The sequence below is a fragment of the Ascidiella aspersa genome, chromosome 3 (genome assembly GCF_963924565.1).
Source record: "Ascidiella aspersa chromosome 3, kaAscAspe10.2, whole genome shotgun sequence".
Classification (NCBI taxonomy): Eukaryota; Metazoa; Chordata; class Ascidiacea; order Phlebobranchia; family Ascidiidae; genus Ascidiella; species Ascidiella aspersa.
This window is the reverse complement of record NC_139449.1, coordinates 3,622-25,557: the sequence shown is the minus strand read 5'-3', so window position 1 is coordinate 25,557 and position 21,936 is coordinate 3,622. Positions and strand designations below refer to the sequence as shown.

At 35.3% G+C, this 21,936-nt stretch overlaps 1 protein-coding gene across 2 annotated transcripts; it reads right to left on the bottom strand.

Moving 5' to 3' along the window:
* Window positions 1-5,756: 5,756 nt before the first annotated feature.
* LOC146157702 (myc box-dependent-interacting protein 1-like) lies at window positions 5,757-18,695 on the bottom strand. 2 transcript variants are annotated; one of them, XM_083384677.1, is made up of 8 exons: window positions 18,563-18,695; window positions 15,838-15,918; window positions 12,449-12,503; window positions 12,020-12,114; window positions 11,184-11,264; window positions 9,504-9,626; window positions 7,033-7,194; window positions 5,757-6,566 (listed from the first exon to the last, which is right to left on the bottom strand). In XM_083384677.1, the coding sequence occupies exons 1-5, from the start codon at window positions 18,644-18,646 to the stop codon at window positions 11,229-11,231; spliced, it is 351 nt and encodes a 116-aa protein (XP_083240803.1). In that variant the 5' UTR covers window positions 18,647-18,695; the 3' UTR covers window positions 5,757-6,566; window positions 7,033-7,194; window positions 9,504-9,626; window positions 11,184-11,228. The 2 variants fall into 2 exon arrangements, with proteins under 2 accessions (XP_083240803.1, XP_083240804.1); XM_083384678.1 differs by lacking the exon at window positions 9,504-9,626.
* Window positions 18,696-21,936: the final 3,241 nt, after the last annotated feature.

Below are 21,936 nucleotides of genomic sequence, written 5' to 3'. Positions count from 1 at the left end.
TGTTAAAAAATACAAAATTCGATATTTTCATGTTACAGGAGACCCACTCTACCCCCCAGACTGAGTCAGTCTGGGCGCAAGAATGGGCCTCCGGCCATGCAATTTTTAACTCTGCCCCCCATGGAGGAAGCTACTCCAGAGGCGTTGCAATTCTCTTTAACTTTTACCACCCTTCCCCAAAAAACATATTTTCGGATTTAACCGGCCAAACGATTTCTTGTGACCTCCCTACCCTTACACACACCCTTCACTTAGTCAACATCTACGCCCCGTCCGGAAAACAGAAAGTAATACAAAATAGAAATTTCTTTAACAACCTGTACTCATACCTGTCTTCCCCGTACCCCATAATGCTAGGTGGCGACTTTAACTGCGTCCTACAGCCAGACTTGAATAAATTCCCCACCAAACAACATTCCACACGTAATCACACCCTTGTAAACCTAACTCAAACGTTTGACCTGAAAGACAGCTACAGAATAACCAACCCTTTCACCAAAACCTATACCCGCAGATCCCACAATACACAATCCCGACTCGACAGATTTTACATCTCCGCAAAAATTAACCCCCAAAACCACATTTTCACTCCTGTACCCTTTTCCGACCATGACATGTTCACCATATTACTTGATATCCCCCTCTCCCCTCCCAGAGGATATGGCCTCTGGAAGAACAACAATACCACGCTCACAAATTCCAAATTTAAATCCACTCTGGCACAAAAATACAAAAAATGGGAAACATTAAAACCCGATTACGACCCTCTTAATTTCTGGATTTTGGTAAAAGAAAAAATTGCCATACTCCACAAAAGAATTTATAAGAGCATAAGCTGCAATAAAAACCAGGAACTAGCCCGCAAACATTCGGAACTTTCTAAATTCCTCCATACTCTAAACAAAAGAAATTTTCCCCACAGCTTTATAAACTACATAAATGCATGCCAGGACTCAGCAAATTCCAAAGTTTTAGTCAATGGTCACCCCACGGAAAACTTCGCAATCGGAAGAGGGGTGAGGCAGGGAGACCCCCTCAGCCTCACGCTTTTCCTGATCGCCCTGGACCCTCTTTTAAAAAACATTTCTGAAAACCCACAGATAACCCCATCCCCTTCCCCCGCCCGAATTTCACCGAAATTTATTGCTTACGCTGACGATATAACTCTAACCATTTCAAAGACAAGCTCTCTCAAACCACTTTTTGACACGTTAAAACTTTTCGAACTAATATCTGGTCTGTCCTTAAACCCAAACAAAACTAAAGCCACCTTTACCCAAAATCCCCCACCACCCATTGAATCCCTTCCAATGATAAACTGGAACCCCCTCGGCATCTCCCCTTTAAACATTCCTATTGGCAACCCAAATCAAATTAAAAACCTTTGGCAAGAAGCATACGAAAAATTCAAGCACAAAATAACCCAACTCGCCCGCCCCTCTCTGACCCTTGATTTTAAAGCAGTAATAACCAAAACTCTCCTCCTCCCAAACTTTTCTTACCTGGCCAACGTCTACCCAATCCCCAACACACTTCGACAAAAAAAATCAGATAACACGTTTTATTGCAGGCCCCCGTGCACCCATGCTCCCTATTGAAACACTCGCGGCCGCGCGCTTAAATGGAGGTTACGCGGTTGCCAACATTCCCCTCTACACAGATCTATACTCAACCAGACAGATAGGAGAGTATATCACACACCGCTTGACAGATACCCCATCGAACATACAACTTCAAATAATCGAATACAACATTGGCATACAACTCTCAAACATGTATAATTTGCGACTTAGGAACACCTTACCTCACACACCCTTCCCATCCCCACATTATAAAAGAATCCTGGAAAGATTACGAAAATACACCCCAACAGAAACAGAAATATCGTGTCCAAAAATCCGCCCTTTATACTTACGTCTCACCACCCCACACCGATACAGTCACCCACGCCCTAATGACAACCCCCCAAACTGGAACTTAGTACATCACAAAATGCTCCCATCATACCTGCGCAGCTTTAACTTCAAACTAGCCCACAACGTTCTCCCGGTAAAATCCACACACATACCCAATAACCCGGCCTTAGACCCAAACTGTTATCTTTGCCATTCTAGGTACGAGACCAATATTCATTTATTTCACAACTGCCAACAAACCCAACCCCTTAGAACCCACGCGAAGCAATTATATACCCAGATAACAGGAGACACAACAACTTTCTTCGACCAATCCCCTCATATTACCTTCGTCACCCCACCCCAAACCCCACTACCCAACAACGACTTAATCACCATCCTCAACACAGTTTTACACCACACAATTTGGAAAATACGAATCAAAAAAGCAATAGACCAAACCCCGGCCCCATTCCCCACCCGAGCCCTAATCATCTTCTTCAACAAGTCAATAAAAATTCGCTATAAAATTGAAAACGCACGGGAAAACCCACAACATATATCAATGTACCAAAAAATAGTAAACCTAATATAATATAACCTACCACATTCCTTTTCCCACCCCTTTTCCTCCCACCAAGACCAGCCGTGGTTACGGACCCATTTCGCAGCTAGGTGCCCCTGCTGCCCATACGTGTTTGACTGTATAAGTGCGCCCAAATTCTGTCATATTGTTTTATTTGTATTCGCCTGCGATACGCACCTGTGTTTTTTGTACGCCAACGTTCGTTTATTTTTCGTTTCGTTCGCAAAATACAATACAATAAAAGAATAAAAGGGCAATGATGCTCCCCTACCCCGGGAGGTGTCATATTGGCACCACAAAACCCCCGAGGGTCCTGAGCCCTCAAAAAGGAAAAAAAAAAGCGAACAACGGCGGCTTGCTTTACAGAGGCTGACAACTTCGCGAGCTCATTAGCATAACGTTAGCGCTGTCTGTAAAGCCACAGCGCAACAATTGCCAGGAATTTGGAATCCAATTCGGCTCTCTGTCGCCTCTAGCGAACAACGGCGGCTTGCTTTACAGAGGCTGACAACTTCGCGAGCTCATTAGCATAACGTTAGCGCTGTCTGTAAACTGAAAACGTGTTAGCTTTAAAACGTTAAGTTATCAAACAACTTACTTGGAATAGTCAAATTTTTGTTGCAAAAGATTTACAGATAAAGTCACTCTTACCTTTCAAAATTATTAACAGACCGCGAAGTTTAAAGCAGGGCTGCGGAGTCGGTTTAAAACAACCTGAGTCCGATGAAATAAAGTCGAGTCCCGAATCCGGCTCCACAGCCCTGATTTTAAGTCATACTTTGCACTAAATGTTGTTGGTGCAAAGGTTTTAAACATTTATAGTTGCACTCAACTTTCTAATAGTTATCGTCTCTCGCATTTTATGTAAACTACTTCAACCAGTGGTGATAGTAAGCCTGAAAAACATACTGGAAAAATATAAGTTCGCTTTAAACATGTCGCAATCTCCTTGGATGCAATTAGATTAAGATCTCAGATGCAAATTTGCGCACGACATCAAACGATAAGCTCACTTTTGCGATCGCGATCGCGGTCATTTAATGTCTGTCACTTGCCCAATTTAATTCGCAATCGAGCGAAATTTTATCGAAACCCTTCTACAAATCACATTGATCTGACAAACTCTCCTCACCGCGAATTTTAAACTCGTTAGCATGTTGCGCAACAAAATTCTTAAGAATACGAACTTTATACTTAATCTCTTTCTTTGTCATTTTTCGTATTTTCAATTTGCCTTTCAATTTCAATTTGTCAACATAGTGATCCAGCACCACACGAACGATCAAAATTAAAAGATCCAGTCGCACTCTTTATCAATTTAATTCTATCATCCTGTGCGTCACGACTCTTACTTTTCACCATGTTTTTCGCACCATCTGTACGAGACACACCCTGAACATTCAACAAAGCACCACTGCTACTACCGCAACTGTCTGCACAAAACACAGCGCCACTTGTTTTATCACATTGAACTGACAAACTCTCCTCAACCGCCAATTCATGATTATTTAAGTTTTTGATATTTTTTTAATTTAGAAAATATAGGGCATTCTTATAGATGTGGTGAAATCTTTTTCTAAAATATTTAAGATAAATATGTTTAATTTGCCGTTACATTTTTGTGCTGACCCTGTGTGTTGGCTAGCTTTTTGCAAGAATAGTTTATATATATGCACCCCGGTTGAGGAACCCTGCTTTACACACATGGAACAAAGTAAATTGCCTATCACTCCATTTCTTACTCACTCCCACAAAGTGATCGCAGAAAGCGCGAAAAAAGTGCCTTTATTTCGTTAAATAGACAAAATTTTAATTTAGGAGACGCGACGCATTGGATAAAAATACACATTTCTCGATATAATGTCCTTTATACATAATACTTGGGCATATTTTTTGCGTAACTTATCTTGTTTGAAAAGTGTTACTAAAAATACAATGGCCTGAGGAAAACAGTCGGAGTCGGAACCGACAATAACTTATTTTTTTTCGAAAAAAAAGATTATACCAAAAATAAGTAGACCAGTAACACCTAATGACTTCAGGCCAGCCTACCTGTAACCTCTATTTTTGAAAAAGTAATGCACCACTTCTTAATTTTTTGCAAAACATGAAACTATCAGTAAACATCAACAAGGATTTAAAAAATATCACTCAACCTCACTTGCCGCAACAGAATTATATGAAAACATATCAATTAACCAAGAAAACCACAGATATAGCTGTGTAGTTTTCCTTGATTTAGCCAAGGCCTTTGATGCCATAGCCCAGTGCTTGTTAAACTTTTTTAGTTTCGTTCACCCCTAGCATCTATCTCCAGATTTCATTCACCCTTGTCTCATGGTATGATAAAACTGACTTGCACCCCTACGAAAAGCAATTCGGAATTTGTAATTAATATCACTGAGACAACTTGAAAATAGAAAAGTTTGTTGTTGGTCGCGCGGAGCTCGAAAAAAATTGGATTTAATTGGTTGAATTGGCACTAAACTGTAAAATCAGGAGGCTTTTCGCAAAACATTTCGTCCCCTGTTGCTAGCCTGTTATCCAATTTAATAAAATATGGATTAAAAATAGATTGAACGGGGGATGACTTTTATCGTTTATCTATAAGTTAGAAAAATTCTAATTAAATAGGGCCGTTACCTTCGATGATATGAAAACATGCAATGGAACTCAAAAAGACATTGTCAAATTTTTTTTGGCAGCTTTAGTGTTAAAGTTGGCAAAAACAGAGTTTGTACAGCGCTGTAGGAGTGGTGTACAACCAAAACTAAACGATACCATTAGAATCATAGCAAAAAAATTAAATATTAACTTAGAGTTCGCCTCCCCCCTACGAATTGCTTGGAGCCCCCCTAGAAACCTTTGTTAAACCAGCAATTCAGCATCTTTCATGGCCTAAGTATTTTTTTGAAATAAATGCAACGCCTCGCCTGAAAGTCTTGCTATAAGTATTAGCAACTAACTCGAAATGCGAAAAAGGGGACATTTGGACATTTTTGAGCGTCCTCGGAGGACCATTCAGTTTTCTTAAGAAAGGGGGACAAATCCTCCTAAAAAAAGAAAAAGAGGATATATGGTAGGCCTAACTTATACACTCAGTGCAAACCAACTTAGCTATTACAATAAGCAAAAAAACACCAAAGAACAACAGGTTTTAGTCGATTTACTTCAGAAACTTGTTTACTAGTGACTATAGGATGCTCCTGAACTTTCGTTCACTCTTATTCACCCCTGCAAAAATTTTATTCACCCTGGGGTGAGCCATTCACCACTTTAAGAAACACTACCATAGACAACCAAATATTACTTAAAAAAACAAATCATTATGGTATGAGAGACCCACCCTTGAAACTAATAGAAACTTTTTTAAGGCAGAGAAAGCATAGTAAAAATAGGAAGAACTCTTTCTAATCCGTCGATGCCTGTATGCGGTGTCCCACAAGGTCGTATATTAGCACCTCTCCTCTTTCAAATCTACATCAATGACTTACCAATAAACTGAAATATAAATTGTAGTTTATACGCAGATGATACTGTTATTTATATCTCCCATAATAACATAAAACAACTTAAAAAATAATTCAAATTATTATAGAAAAATTGAGCACTGGTTTCGGGCTGACAAACTATCAATTAACCATTCTAAAACACATTACTTGGTAACCAATTCAAATTTGGAAATAGAAAATCATTTCAGTATCAAAATAAGGGATAATAAAGTAAACAGGTAAATTCCGCTAAATAATAGGCCTCATCATAGATGATAAATTGTCATTTGAACTTCATATTAAAATGATTGAACAAAAGTTTCGATGAGATACAAAGATGCCTTTCAACTAAAACCATTTTATCAAAATGGAACATACTAGAAACCCAATAAAAAAAACTAAAATTACGCACAATAGGTAAATAATACAAGGCGTGGCGTGTTGCCCCATCCCCTGGAACCGCCCCTGCCCCTCAGTTCACTTCCATCAACAGGAAAGCTGATAAATGTTTCGCATCACGGAGGGACGATTGTTGGTCGCTCGAAGCAATCCAAGATCAGTCGAACTTCAGAAGCGAAAATCCACTCTGTTCTCCTGCAAACACACAAGATGAAAATTTAAAAGCTAATAAACGTGTTTTCAACTGAAAGAAGAATTCCAACCCGTCACATCTGTTTACAACAATTGTAATCTAGCCCATCTGATGTTGTTTTATTTACATCGGGGGTAATTAAAGAAGTGTTGTTAAACTGGGTCCGTAGGTGAGTTGAGACCCAACCAGTCACATCTGACCCCACAGTTTATCAAGAGTTTCCATAATAATAACAACAACTGTTTTGTAACTGACCTTATATTAGAGCAAACATATTGCAAACCAAAACCTATTGATGCATGGTTAGAGAACGAAAATTGAACAATAGGTAAGAAGAGGCACTTTGCATAATAACATCCATTAAATGTAATGTATACGGAGCTAAATAATGTACATATGTAGTGAGTGATGTTACTTTTCACAATTTACACAAGAAAGGTGACAATCGAAAAATAATTTAAAGTTCACCTCGGAAAGTTCGTTGTAGAAAGCTTTCTCAGCAGTTGCGATGTTCGTAACAATGTCGGCGCACAGGACGACCCGCGAGTCGAAAAGGTCGGGAAGTTCTTCATGAAGTTATGAGTTCAGCGTCTCATAAGTATCATGGGCCTCTGTCACGTGATCCTGGGCCTATCACGTGAATATCGTGTTCAAAAGATAATCCGCAATAAAACATAAAGTATATGCGGAATGCAAGTTTATTCAAACTCCATTTTTTAATAGTTTGATTTTGGTTACCACTCAAAGGTTTTGAGATCTCCATTTTGTTCAAATATGTAAAAATACGCATAGTTGCTGAACGTTTGTTGATTGTTGGCATTTTATAAAACAAATGTAGAAATAAACTTTAAAAGGCCTACTTACAAAGGCAAACTGCTAGTTCTGTGCTGCAAATACATAAGTAGGGATGTTCAAAGTAGAATCCCAAGGTATTCTAGAATAATAGGTTTCGAATCTAGAATAACGAATCCAGAATAGCGAATCCTAGTATATTTTTATTAAATTATTTAACCTCGATTTTGTTTGGGGAAGGGATTAATCTTAATCTACCCTACAGGGCCCACAATCACAGCAATAAATCGCCCAAACAATTTTCTAACATGTGTACATTATAATAAAAAAACTCTCTCATATGTTTAACATTCTTAACAACTGTCATCTGAAGCCGTTCTGTAAACTGGAATATGTCAACTGTCCAGGTTGTGTCCAAAACTTATATTTTTGCCAATAGTGAGCAAATGCAACACTGCACACAGAAGTCTTAAGCAATTCGGTCCTGTTTTTGAAAGCATTGTTAAGTCTTATTGCTTCTTTTTTGACTAACATGATCTGTTATGCAGTCAAATGATGTACTGCAAAGAATACAAAGTTATTATTGACATAACGAATTCTTGACAATTACGTTGTGCATAACTGCATAACTTCCCTGAATATTGGCCTAAAGTTGACCTTAAGTAACCCCATAGCGCATTTTGTGGACGGCCAGCACGTTTTGCAACGCTATGTTACTTTTGCAACTTAACGCATTTAGGGAAATTGCGAACTCCACACCAGACATTACACGCTAGTCGCTCGCCCAATAACGCTTGATTGACACTTAATTATTAGACGAACGTTATCGCGAGACGCGGTAATTGGTCGCCCGAAAAAACGCTGACACTGCACTACGAGGTTACATTTAAAGCAAGCACTATACATTGGTCGCCGCAGCGACAGGCCAAATTACCACACGCGTTTGTACAATTAGGCGCGACGGTCGGCGGTAAAACATTAAATTATATCGGTTCCAATTACCCGAAATAAATGGCAGAATTGGATTCGAATCTCATCTGGATTCGAATCCAAGGATTCGATATTCTACTTTGAACATCCCTATAACATAAGTAGGCCATAAGTTAAGACCAACTCAGTACAACCTAATATTTAAATGCAACGCCTTGAAAAACAACTTTTTTTAAGTACACAGTAAATATATGTGAAATTAAATATATTGTCAAAATGGCTCTATATGTTCAATGAAACAGATGTACACACATATGTTTCATCGAATAAATGATATGGTACTGTGGATCCCCTTCAATTGAAGTTGCTTGTACCAACAGATTGAGCAAGCATTGGCGTATGGTTGTTTTTCGACTAGCTCTTCTCTGAGCCTGCATAGCTCAGTTGGTAGAGCGACGGTCCCGGCTTGACCGAGGTTGTAAGTTCGAACCTCACTGCAGGCTAATTGTTTTACGAACAGGATGCAGCAGGCAACGGTGCTATGGTTGTTTCTCGACTCGTTCCCCTCTGAGCCTGCATAGCTCAGTTGGTAGAGCGACGGTCCCGGTATGACCGGAGGTTGTTAGTTCGAACCTCACTGTTGTTTTTCTAGTCTGCCCTGCTTGCATCATTGATCGACAGATTCGGTGAAGAGTCTGCAATGGCTTTCAGTGTACTGGCTCTTTATGTGTTATACTTGTTAAACAAACATTTAATCTTTGGTGCATAATGGCTTAAGGTTGTAGATAGACGGAAAATAAAAGCAGGTTGCATTTTGAAAATTCCAATGAATCTTTAAGGTAATGGTTTGAAGTTGAAGTTAGATTTAATAGAGATATCAAAGTCCATACAGAAGTTTCGAACAAAATTTTAACATAATAGTTGGAGGTTCTAGTTGGACGTAGAATGAATATCAAAGTCCATATCGAAGAAGGTAGAATTTTGTGAACTATTTGAATATATCTTAAGATAATGGCTGGAGGTTGTAGTCAGACATAGTAAGAATACCAAAGCCCAAACAGAAGTAGGTTGCATTTTAAAGTAACAAAAATAATGCTCCCTATTTATGCATGGGTTAAAATTCATTCTTGTATCACAAATATTAACAAAATATGCCAAAAAAATTGTCGGCCCATATATTTTAACAACTAGTGGTCGTTGTAACATAGAAATCTCACCCTAGATAATTTTGATTCCTCGAGTTTTTTTGCTCCCTGTAAACTTGCGAGATTTCGTCATGCCGCGTCAAAATCCACCAACTTCCGACCTCGCTTGTTCACTTTGACCTTCATCTCATTGCACTAAAAAAATAAACTTTGAAAACAACTATTCAGTTTATTGCAGGTGCCTTCAACTTTTTTCCGCAGACTTCTCAAAAAATATTTTGCTTTGCGTGGATCACTGTAGGAAAGAAATGTTTAGAGATGACGCCACAAACTTACGACACAAATAAACTTTAGAAGTCTGCTGTTTTCAGACAAAATAATGTGAAAGTGAAATAAAGTATTAATAGATTCAGTGCAAAAATGTTTTATTGTTAATTGAAATCCTTTCTTTAAAAAATTTTGATGTAATGCAAACTAACATTCCAATTAGGTCTTGGACCCCCTAAAACTAGCTCCGTACTCCCAAGGGGCGCATGGACCCCAGTTTAGGAACCCCTGGTTTATTGCAACAAATTGATGCCAGCAAGTTCAGGCTTGTTTTATCCCAGAATCGCTTTAGTTCATCACAGTTGCGTAAAATCTTGTCAAGATATAATGCGATTTGTCGTTAAACAGTGCCACGTGATTTAGAATTATCCAAATGCGACTATTAACAATGATAGTTTGCAAGGGTCAATAACGTTGTCAAACTTGGTGAAGCCTCACGACCACTTTTAAATTCAATTTCCCAAAACTTATATGATCTGGGCGGACTCCGGCCATAAGCTCGAAATAAGAACAACATCAGGCCTTATTTCGATGAATTTAGGACTTATCGATCAGGTTTATTTCGTATTCCGACAAGTTTAGATTCTGTCGCTCATTATACTGGGTTTGGCTTTATTATGTCGTTGGTCTTAATACTATGGTTTTATAGATTTTTCTGCTTTAAGTCTAATTGCATTTTAGGTCTTATTGTGTGTTTCCATTTGGGCATATCCTTTCTTTAGTTTTGATGTTTGTAAACCATTTTGACAGGTAAGTGGCTTGTACTGATTTCAATTTTAGTATGAAGATTAGAAGGTAAATAGAAATAAAACATCATTGAATGGCTTGTACTGATTTCTATTTTAGTATGAAGATTAGAAGGTAAATAGAAATAAAACATCATTGATTAAACGCTTTTAAAAACAACTGAGAATAAATATATTTTAAGAGCTTCGACATCAATTTCAAGTTATTGCGATTGCATTTATTTAATATAAGCCTATAAAAGAGGGGCCATATTTTGTTCCACATTTTCTAAATTTATTTCCTGATGAATTATAGTTCCACAAAATTTTGTATCTCACTGCGATCGTCAATTCTTCAGGCCATTTGTAATAAAAGCATCGTGAGGGCAACAGTTTTACTTAATTGTTTAAATTTTTCTAAAATAACCAGGGTCTTGCTTTTCTTTGGCATTTTTATAGTTGTTTGTCTTTTTGAAATGACAAAAATCTAGAAGCATTTTCAAGAGTTTTGCACAAACCCGAAAAAATAACGGCAGTCAGTAAAAAATCTAAAACATTTTGTCCACTCAACCAAGGCCCTAGTAATGCAGTACTTCATGTTGTTTAAATCAATGTTTTTCCAATAGGTTAAAATTTTAATTTTTTTGGTCAAAAAATAATCGCCCTAATCATATGTGTAAAACACTCAATTTATTCAAACCTGAGTAACATGATCTTGTAGGACAGATATGACCTCTGTGTTCAGTCAGGCATGAAGGTCACTGTGCAGAAGATTCGTCGTCTGAAAAATAAAAATATTAAATTGGGTTGGAAGTATGATGTCCATACCTCATCCCGATAACAGTTTGATTAAAAATTTCAGGCAGCATTTGTGATTGAATGCAGCAATGATACAGGGTGCGGCAGAAAAACCTCCCACATTTTAAATTGTCACTGTACCAAAGCTGTAGCAGTCTGACAGGAGGTTGAATTGGAACTTTGCAGCAAATGACTTACCATTTGTGTTTCAGATGTTAGTTTTTATAAGTAAATGATGTTTTGCGCAAATTTAAAAAAATTTTGTATTTGTATGTAAAATGGCCTGGACTGGCGAACACTGTGCATTTATTGTGGAAGATTTCGTTAAAAATGGGGAATCTGTGACTCGAGGGCGCCATCTACAGGATGTAATCTTTAAAGCATAAATACATCAAATGGTAACCTTTTGACTTTGAGATGAGACAATAAATGGTTTGATTGCTTATAAATTTTGTATCTTTTCCTAGTTTGAAATGCGGTAGGTTTTTCTGCCGCACCCTTCGCCAGTCCAGGCCATTTCACAAACAGATACGAAATTTAAAAAATTTACACAATACATTACAGGTATCTGTACGAACCAAAGGTACATACTTCATTGCATTACTTCACCAAAAGTGTAGAAGCATAAAACAAGAAATGTTTTGAAAAAAGTTCACCCAGGTTAAGTGGATTGTGGCACAAGCTAGCATCTGATCAGTATTTCATTCTACTCACAACTTTATTTCAATTAACACTTACATTTGAGAGTATTGCGACCATATCTTTTCCCATCCAACCGTCTTCGTAAACCTCTCCCAGCGATGCATAGAAATCATTGGCTGCCGACTGCATTGCTAAAAGTTAAAAAAAAAGGTAAGCAACCTGAAAAAGCTAAAACACTTTTGGTTTTAAAGAATCTCATGCAAACAATTTAATTTTTTTTTTCAGAAAATATATTTTTTACAGAAACTGGGAATGCTTGTTGTTACTTGTTATGCGACGGAATATATATTTTTGTGAATTTTAAGAAATAATTTAAGCTTTGCATATGTTTTTTAAATCAACAGTTTAAATATTTAGCTTTAAAAAGCGAAAAAATAAAATGTAACAACTATAATTCTCAAAATATCTTGTTAAAAAAAATCAAAACTAATGAATCAGTAGAAATTTCAAAAATATGAACTTTACCGATTATGGATTGCAGGTATCTTTTCATATCTTGCTGGAACTTTGTAAATTGAACCTGAAAAATCAAGTAAATATTTAGAAAAAGTGATTTTTCAAACCATAGGCAGCGAACTAAAAGTTTGTCGTTATTTGATCTGGTCGGATAAAGACTAAAGTAATCCACATGCTTAGATTTATTGAGGTTGGTTCAAGCAAGATTTCTACAAAATTTAAAAATTTGGGGAAATCATGAGTGAATTGAGGAAGCAATACAAAGACATCTGACTTGTTAATACTAATTTGTTATGTTTTTTCCTTAAAAATGTTCAGCGGGTAGAATTAGGTTGGCAAAGCTTTGCTAGTATAGCTCAGTGTTTGGGACGCTGTGAAAAAAGTTAAGAAACACTAATATTCTAAGAATACAGTTAAAGTGTTAAAACTTATATTGAAGATTTTTTGAAACATTTTTACTCAAGTGAGTCTTAAACTGCTTGCATTTTTTTACAAGGGATTCATTTTTACATATCTGAGTACTGTTAGATCAATTGAGGCCAAAATAAAAAATAAAAACATGATAAAAAATATACGGTAAGTTTTATAAATTAGATTTGTTTTTGTTTTGGACTGCAGACCTGGCATCATTCTATGGAGCATCAGTGAAGAAGTGCTGTTTAAATGCATCATCCGACTAATAAATTATAAGCCAGATAACACCTATGTATTCGAAATTACTGTAGTTATTCTTTAAATTTTATATACTTGTTTTAACTGTGATGAGGTCTTAAGATTTTCAAAAAACCAACAGGATTGAAACAGTTTTATAATGAATGCTTTCAATAATCTTTGTTAATATTTACTGTGTGGCGGTGAAATAACAAATAATTCAAACTGTTAACACTAGTCTTTGGAGCAATACATTTCATACAATACATTAGGTTTCATTGAAATGAATTTGTGGCTAATTATGTAAAGAAAGCTTAACTGTTGCCAAAACACTTCAAACATAATCAATTCTTTATCAAAACACTGAAATCTAGACTCTAAAAGCATTAATATTAATAAACAAGCATTAATGCAATACAACTAGAAGCATTTAATTTACAAAAACAAAGATAACAACAATTTAACTAATATATATCAAACTGTTGAAGCCACTGTAATAGCACTAGCATAATTCAGCAAAGATAATGTCATAACAAGGTGTGGGTTATTTATTAATGCCTTTGCTGGTTTTTAGTTTTATATTTTAGTGTTTTATTAAAATTATAAATGTTGCCTTGGTGTCCTTCAGATATGTTGAAATATTTATTCAATTAAGCTCGTTGAATATGTATTTGAGTTTATTAACCTATTGGTTAAGTTTTATTTTGCATTACATTAAGTTTGAATTTTTGAAAGCAAGAACACTCATTTTAAATTCTTATGTTTTTTAACAAATTATATAAAACAGATTTCAAACTATCCACGAAAAGCTACAAGAAATGGAGATTGAAGTGGCAACAGGTTTTAGATGATGACTTAATTAACCGAATCCCACTTTCGAACAACAACAACAGTTTGAAACATGAGCTGCTGACAATACACACCACTGTGACATCATAATAGTAACACTTGAGAACACTTCAATAATAGCTAGAGTGAAAAGCAAGGGACTTAATAGACTGCTTTTGTAGCAAATACGTTTCGCTATTTTTAATTTCCTTTACTACATTTTATTCGTTTTATCTTCACTTTATTTCCTTGTAACTTGATTAAGTACTGTTTTTTTAAAATCTTGACTCTTTAAAATTTTTTTCAAATTAGATTAGAATTCTCAAAAGTAGAAATTAACTAAAATAATAAGGAATTACAATTTGTTCCCTGAGAAATGTGAATGACAACATTTTTAAACCAAGATTGGCAATTTTTAGGCTGTAATTTCAATTGCAGTTCAGATATTTGTTTCAAATGAGAAACTTAAAAACGCCATTGTACATTTTAAGTAGTTTGGGTCAAAATGGAAATTACATTAGAACTAGAATTTAAACATACAAGGAATCCCTAAATAACATTAGAATTAACTACAAACTGATCCAATTGATCGCAATAAAAACTATAGCTATCTAGTTATTAGCAAACGTGTTTCATGGAATAACAACACTATGATGTAATGCTTTGGAATGTGTTTGTAAAGTGGACATATCTTGAGGTAATCATTAATCGAAATGCAGCAGCGGCTGGAAGTAGGTCACCGCAGGGAAATGCAAGCATTTGCAAGCACATATCTCCACCAAATATCACTACTCATAACTTACAACATAAGTAACTCAAATTAAGTATTTTGAGGAATAAGAGTGATTTGCTGCTGTGCCAATCTTAGTAAGAAATCAAAATTCAAATACTTTTCAAAAGCTTGTAACTTGAAACTCAATTCATGTTTGCTAATTTGGCGATTAAGGCCATTTGCCACTATTTAAATTTTAATTTGTGAAATGACTGTTGTGACAGTGATTTCGAAACTCTAGTTTTTATTTCCACCTAAAATGTCTATTGTCCAAAAGCATTCTGAGTTTGGCCATGAAGCTGGAATGTTAGGCCTAAAAATTGCCAATCTTGGTCCAAACATTTCAAATGCGACATAAATTCAAAACTTTTCAAAGAAAAAATTATAGTTTTTTAAAAAAACTAAATTGGATCGCTCAATAGTTTTTGAATATAATTCTAAAACAAAAGAGCTTAGATGCCGAGTTTACCACAACAGAAAATATAGTTGAAAATTTGGAAAGAAATGATAATTTAAGCTGACTGACAAAATTCAAAGACAACCAAAATACTTGTGGCAACTCTTATTAGCGATAATATTAACAAATCATTTATAATCTGGTAATCTTAACTTATCATGATATGCTATATGAAAGCTTAATAAAATTGTAAATTATTTACCAAAGATAGTTTTAAGGAAAGCGTTATTAACACTGGATAAATGACAATACATTTATTACTATCTAAAAAAAAAAATACTATTGCTGTGCGCTTAAATTTGTCTAAATTCATTTGCTAAAAGTTTCTACTTTGACCTGATAAAGCAGCTTGTGCAAAAGCTTGTCGAGGATTTAATACAATTTGTCGTTTTAAATTGACACCTGATTATCCTTTATAGAATCAGACAAATATTTACAAAGAATCAAATGTAAAAATAATTGCAGATATTTATTCGCTTTCTTTTTCTGATTGAATGGAAACAACAGAATCCCTATAGGAACTTCCTTTCGGCATATTTCAAGTGTTAGTGAAAAAACATAATTATGTATTTAGCTGAAGTGCAACTTTTCAAAATATAAATTTACCAATTCGCTACAAATCTGGTTTTAAACATTTTGGAGACAAAAGTGCAGGAAGTGACTCGTTGTTGTTATTTAATCAAGATTTACCTGTTGCTTAGTAACAAGGTGAACGTAATTGTCGATGATTTCATCCTTGGTTTCATCGCCGCGCCCGAGCGAACGCAGCATCTGCAAAACACAAAACACGATAACATATGACACACGCAGAGAATGACTCGTACAAGTAAAAACAAATCCATATGGTTCATTACAAATACTACTGTAGGAAAAAAGCATAAAATTTAAATCAAACAGGAACACTTAAAAACATTATTTTCTCAAGGAATGGTGAGATTTTTGCAAGTTATAGTAACCATAGCGACTTCATTTCAAAAGAAATATTCAAAGAAACTATATTCAAGATTGAATCTCTAAGTCAAAAGTTTTATTCCGATTAAAATTTCTCTTTTTTAAATGTGTAAAGTGTGTAAAGTATAGTTGGTAAGATAACTATAAAATCCTAGTTAATCTGACAAAGTTTCCGCTTTCAAATAATCATGACTTACTTATAAAACGGAACAAACAATTGGGTTCATTGCAAATGTTCTATTATAAAAATTCAAATCCACTAAAAATTAAAAAACTCAAGTATAAGACTAGGGATGTTTAAAGTAGAATATTGAACCTTGAATTCTAACAAGCTGGACATGTACTACAGTTTCCAAATTGCTTGAAATAGCAGTTGTTAAGAATGTTAACATTTGTTAGAATATATTTTTGATTACAATATACACAGGTTAACACTGTGGGCCTTGTGGGTTGTATGAGCAATGAGCCCTCCTTCAACAGGGTTGGACCTAAGCACTCGCCCGCTCGCCAATGCGAGTGCAAATCCCGACTGGCGAGTGGCTATTGCCAGGAAATTTCAACTTGTGTTAAGCACCACTACTAAGTGAAATATTACTTAGCGCCAGTTATTTTCTCAAACACCAAGGCGCAAATACATTCAACACTACACAAATAATAAGTTTAATCGAAGTCACGTTCGAAGCTCGTATTAAAGATTCTTTGTCCGTGGTAAGATCGTCATAAAGACTCTTTGTCCCGTTTTAAAAAATCGTTTACCGGCAAACAATCAAAGACGCTATTGCTGCAGTGGTAAATAGTTATGAGATTTATTGTTTAACTTAAAGGTTAATTTTTAAAAGTTTAACCCAGTCGTTGATGCTCATGGAAAAGTTTATTGGACTTGCGATGTTCCCAGCGATAAGAATTTTACTTTTCTGTATTTATTGAATTGTTTGCATAAGAAAATTATAAGCAATTACTGGAGTTTTTGGTAACAATAAGTTTGAATGTAAATGTCTTATATTATATGTAGGCAGTGTTTTTTAAGACGTTTAAGAGACCGAAACGGCCAACTGAACACTACGGTATTTTAAAAACCATACAGCTGAGAATTACCAATTAGTTTACGTAGGTATGTCGTTGCGCTCTCTTAAGTTCATAGCCCCGCACAGAAACTCTAGTGCATACAGTTGTTAACTATGTGAAAGAATGGTGTAGTTGTAAATTTACAATTATTTTGTGATTATTTGCTGTTTAACCAGCTACTATACTTTAGGCGAAGTTTTGCGTTTTGTTTCTAGCGCGAAGCAACCAGTGGTGAAACGTCCTTCAAGCATAGAAAAACCAGAATACGAAAAAAAAAGTGCAAGCATTTTAAAAAAAATGATAAACGAACAGGCCGTGGCTACTAAATTGTCAGTGTTATTTTTTTCACTGAAGACTGTAAAAAATGTTCACTGCTTAATGGGTCAATAATTTGTTGAACCATGCATGGAAATAAACGACCAGACTCTTAAAAAACAAATGTTTCCCATAGAAACCACAAGACAGGTTAACGATAACCCAAGAAATCGCAATTTGCAAACGGCGTGCCAACGAATTTGGCTATTGTTATTCCGTCTGGGCGAGTGCTGATGGATAGCTGCTCGCCTTGCTGGCGAGTGTAAATTTTTTCTTAGGAACAACCCTGTTCAAACAAAATCAGGGTTAAATAATTCAATAAAAATATACTAGGATTCAATATTCTGGATTCGTTGTTCTAAATTCGAAATCCAAAGTTCTAGAATCTCATGGGATTCCACTTTAAACATTCCCCATATAAGACACATTCAGACTATTGTTAAAAAAAAAATCCGCCTAAAAAGGTCATTTTTTTCAATTACTGTAATGGTAAAAAAATAAATACAACACAAAGTTAATAACTCAAACACAATGGAATCCTGCTTTAAAAAATCATGACCGAGTCTGCATTTGATTTAACCTTTCGACAAGATCTTGGGTGTGGAGCTTAAGTTTGCAGGTTAACTTTTTCATGCACAATGGAGGTGCAGAATCTTCACACAACTCAGCCTTTTTATAAAACCTGTCTGCATTCTGTGGCAGGTGCACACCCAACATTTTTATAAAGCAATTTGTGTGTACACTATAATCTTATTGAAAAACAAGCGAGGTTTGGTGATTTTAGGTGTTTTTTCAGCAGATGCTTGGATAAAACAAAGTATGAAGACTCCAATGTGAAACTCACAAGATGAACCAAAACAGATGCTAGAGAATAGATTATTTTGTGAAATAAAAAATTTACACATAAATTTTGAAAAAAAGTTGAAATGTGGTTGAATCTGGAACGTCGTTGTGCATAAAATCATGATTACACAATTGCACACCTGAAAGTTTGGCTCTGCACACCTGATGTCCTCAAAAAGTGTAATCAAGTGCAGACTAGCACACAGTTAGTAAATTGACGCAGCCAACATTTGATACTGACCTTTTCCCGACCTCTGAAAGCCATTTTCGTGACGTTACGCTTTAACCGAGCGCTTCTTTCCTTTCTATTTCCAGAGTCCGACATTTTGTCGCAAATTTATGGAACAAATTGAAATTTAAAGCACAACTGAATTCTTTGATTTTATACTTTATGTCGTAATACAAAGCATATGTTCGACTGAATTTTAGTTTTGCAGCCTGTATGGAAATGGTAAATTGATGTTAGACCTGAAAAATTATAAAAAAATATTGCTAATTGTACGTAAAATTCTGAAAAATATTCAAAAACCTGTGGTCTAAATGTTAACTGGAAAGCCTATTGAATTGAAACTTTCAACCCATGATCTTGTAAAACCCAAGATTGCATTCTGTAATTTGTGGCCGTAAATAATTCAAACCAAAAAATATTTTTGCATAAATCTTATTTTAAAATTCGGCATAAGTCTAGAATCTTACAATTTTCAACCAAAAGAGTTGTCCAAATTGAAACTGCAATAAATAAATAAAGTGGTAAATACTTCGACAAACCCAAACACTTACTCGCAACCTAAACCAAATAATGTTAGCAATATAAACCCCCCGGCCAAAAATGTGCTTCAGTTACCGTATTTAACTCCCAGTTTGCAATTTCAATTTTGACGACTGGTTTCATAATTGTTTTTCATCATTGTACAAAAAGGTGGCAGAATTCTTAGCCTGTGTCCCAAATTCGGCGCTCTTTCACTATTGTACGTAAAAATTAATTAAAAAAACAACTTTCTTCAAATGCCGCATACCACAAGACATATTGTTTGGGTTAGGGTGCGGGTTAGCGTTTGGTTGAGGGTGGGTCAAGTTATTATTAATAATAAACATAATATTACTTGACCCACCCTCACCCAAACGCTAACCCGCACCCTAACCCAAACAATATGCGTTGTGGTATGCGGTATTACTTTGTTTTGTTTTTTGCATAACTTTTCACGTACATAAGTGAAAGAGCGCCGGATTCTAGACCAGCGCACTTAGCCAGAGCCTAAATAATGTGCGTTGATTTAATAATGGTTTTGTTTATTTACAGTTTGAACGCTGTGGTAGAATTGTAGACCAGCGCCCAATTTTTCGCCTTTTGTATTGCTGCATTTCGTAATAGTTTTTTAACTGTACAATATTAAAAAGTTTGACGAAAACTTTTGCAAATGTTTTTATTTTGCTGCAAAATTTTTACTTCGACCTTTTCATAGAATACTTAAACACAGTGTAACTTCGAGTCAAAATCAATACTGACCTCTAAACTGCAACCGATTCCCGTCAAATGAAAAAACAAACGAATTAAAACTGTTGTTAAGCTTCGATTGGAATCACAAACTTTCTAAATTGACAATTTAAATTGCCTGCAAACATAGTTGTTTGAATAATTTGCTTAAATGTGGCGATTTATCAAGTAAGGTGATTTCTCTAGCACCATCTACCGGTTACTTTTAATCCACCGATAAAAACTCAATTTTTTCTGTTGCTTTAAATCTGTGGTTTGCTGAAATTTTACTCTATCTGAGCAGGTTTGTGTAACAAAAACACACTTAAGGTATTTACCCTCAGGATCAATTAAATCTACGTGATTGGTTATTTCCGCATCAATGAGAGGCTTCAAGTAAAATGTTTGGTTTTTAAATCTAACGCTCTTCGACACCAAAAGCTAGCCAACACACAGGGGTCAGCGCACAAATGTCACGCCAAATTAAACATATTTATCGTAAATATTTAAGAAAAAAATTTCACCACAACTATAAGAATGTCCTATATTTTCAAAATTAAAAAAAATATTAAAATATTAATATTCAATATTTAAAAAAAATATCAATATTCAATATCTTATTCAGCATTAAATATGCGTATTTCCGCGAATTTTCATACCAACAACAACCGACCAAAATAGAGCCAAATATCAATTAACACACCGAGAGACCAAATAATTCGTGTAGCGCTTGATCATACCTTTCCAACGATGCCAAACATGACCTGGTGAAATTTGAGGATATCGGCTTTTATCGTAGATAACCGATATTAATATTTATGGCGATAGCGGTCATTTTTAAACGTCTGTCACTTGCCCATTTAATTCGCAATCGAGCGAAATTTTACCAAGACACTTCTACAAATCACATTGAACTGACAAACTCTCCTCAACCGCGAATTAATGTTTATTTAAGTTTTTAATATTTTTTTTAATTAAGAAAATATAGGGCATTCTTATAGATGCTGTGAAATTTTTTTCCTAAAATATTTAAGATAAATATGTTTAATTTGCCGTTTCATTTTTGTGCTGACCCTGTGTGTTGGCTAGCTTTTGGCAAGAATAGTTTGTTGCGATATTTTGAACTGCTGGTTTGTAATTGCAACGTTATTATCTTTTGACCGAAGGTTTCTAAGAATATACCTTCTTCAAAACTAAAATGTAGCAAAAACATTGCTATTTTGTGTAGGGTAAGGTTGCCCGTGATGGGACATTTTTGTTTCATATCATTGTAGCTTTAAACTATGACAATAAATTCAAACTATTTTTGGTCGAACTGTTAGTTCCGTCATCCCTGCTTGTTTAACACTTTCAAGTTTTCCTCCAGCATTTCAACTTTTTTGGTAAATGGTGATTTAAAAATCGTATTTTTGTCCCGTCTCATGAAACTTTGGACAGCATGAGCCGCGAGATGGGACACATGCAAACTATATTATATTTCTTAACATTCTTGATATACTTATTTTACAACGCTTAATGTATACCATAAAGATACAAAAGCTTTCAATTTACCTACGAGAAAACATGAATTTCAAAATAATTATTCAAAAAACAGACATTTCCATTTATTTTTAAATTTATTGAAAACAACGAATATTAGAAGTTTAAAACTGACAATCATGAGCTTATGTACATAAATCACATATAAAGAGTGGTCCTTCTGGGTCAGCACATTTCTCAAGTGCCCATATTGGCTGCATTGTATCCAGTCTTCTGTGGAGGTCAAATAGCTTTCACCACACACAACGCAGGACCAATCTTTTTTGGGTGAGGTTCCTTTTCCATTTTGTGGTCTATTTTTTCGGAATAAATTTTGTTTTGTTTGCATTGTTTTGTTTTGTTTTTTGTACTATAGTGTAATTCTGTTGTTTCCAATTCCCTTTTCCTTCAAAGTCTTTTTATACGGTGATTCTGTTAGTAAAGTAGATGACTGCGCCCTTCCACTTCTTTTTTGGTTAGTGGCGACTGGTGGAGGGCTGACGTCATAAACCGAGATGGATTCTAAACCCTCAATATTAACGTTTTTATCTTGCATAGAAAAAGCTTCTTGAGAAATGTCGGACCTTTGTTCAACAGTTATTGATTCAATTGCAGTTGACGAA

Bases quoted from the DNA above. Each gene is read 5' to 3' on its own strand.
- LOC146157702 (XM_083384677.1), bottom strand. From the start codon at position 18,646: ATGTCGGACTCTGGAAATAGAAAGGAAAGAAGCGCTCGGTTAAAGCGT. The intron at 12,115-12,448 runs GTAAAGTTCATA...TTTAACTTTTAG, and splicing joins ATACCTGCAATCCATAATCG to CAATGCAGTCGGCAGCCAAT. The intron at 11,265-12,019 runs GTAAGTGTTAAT...TTTATTTTTCAG, and splicing joins TGGTCGCAATACTCTCAAAT to ACGACGAATCTTCTGCACAG.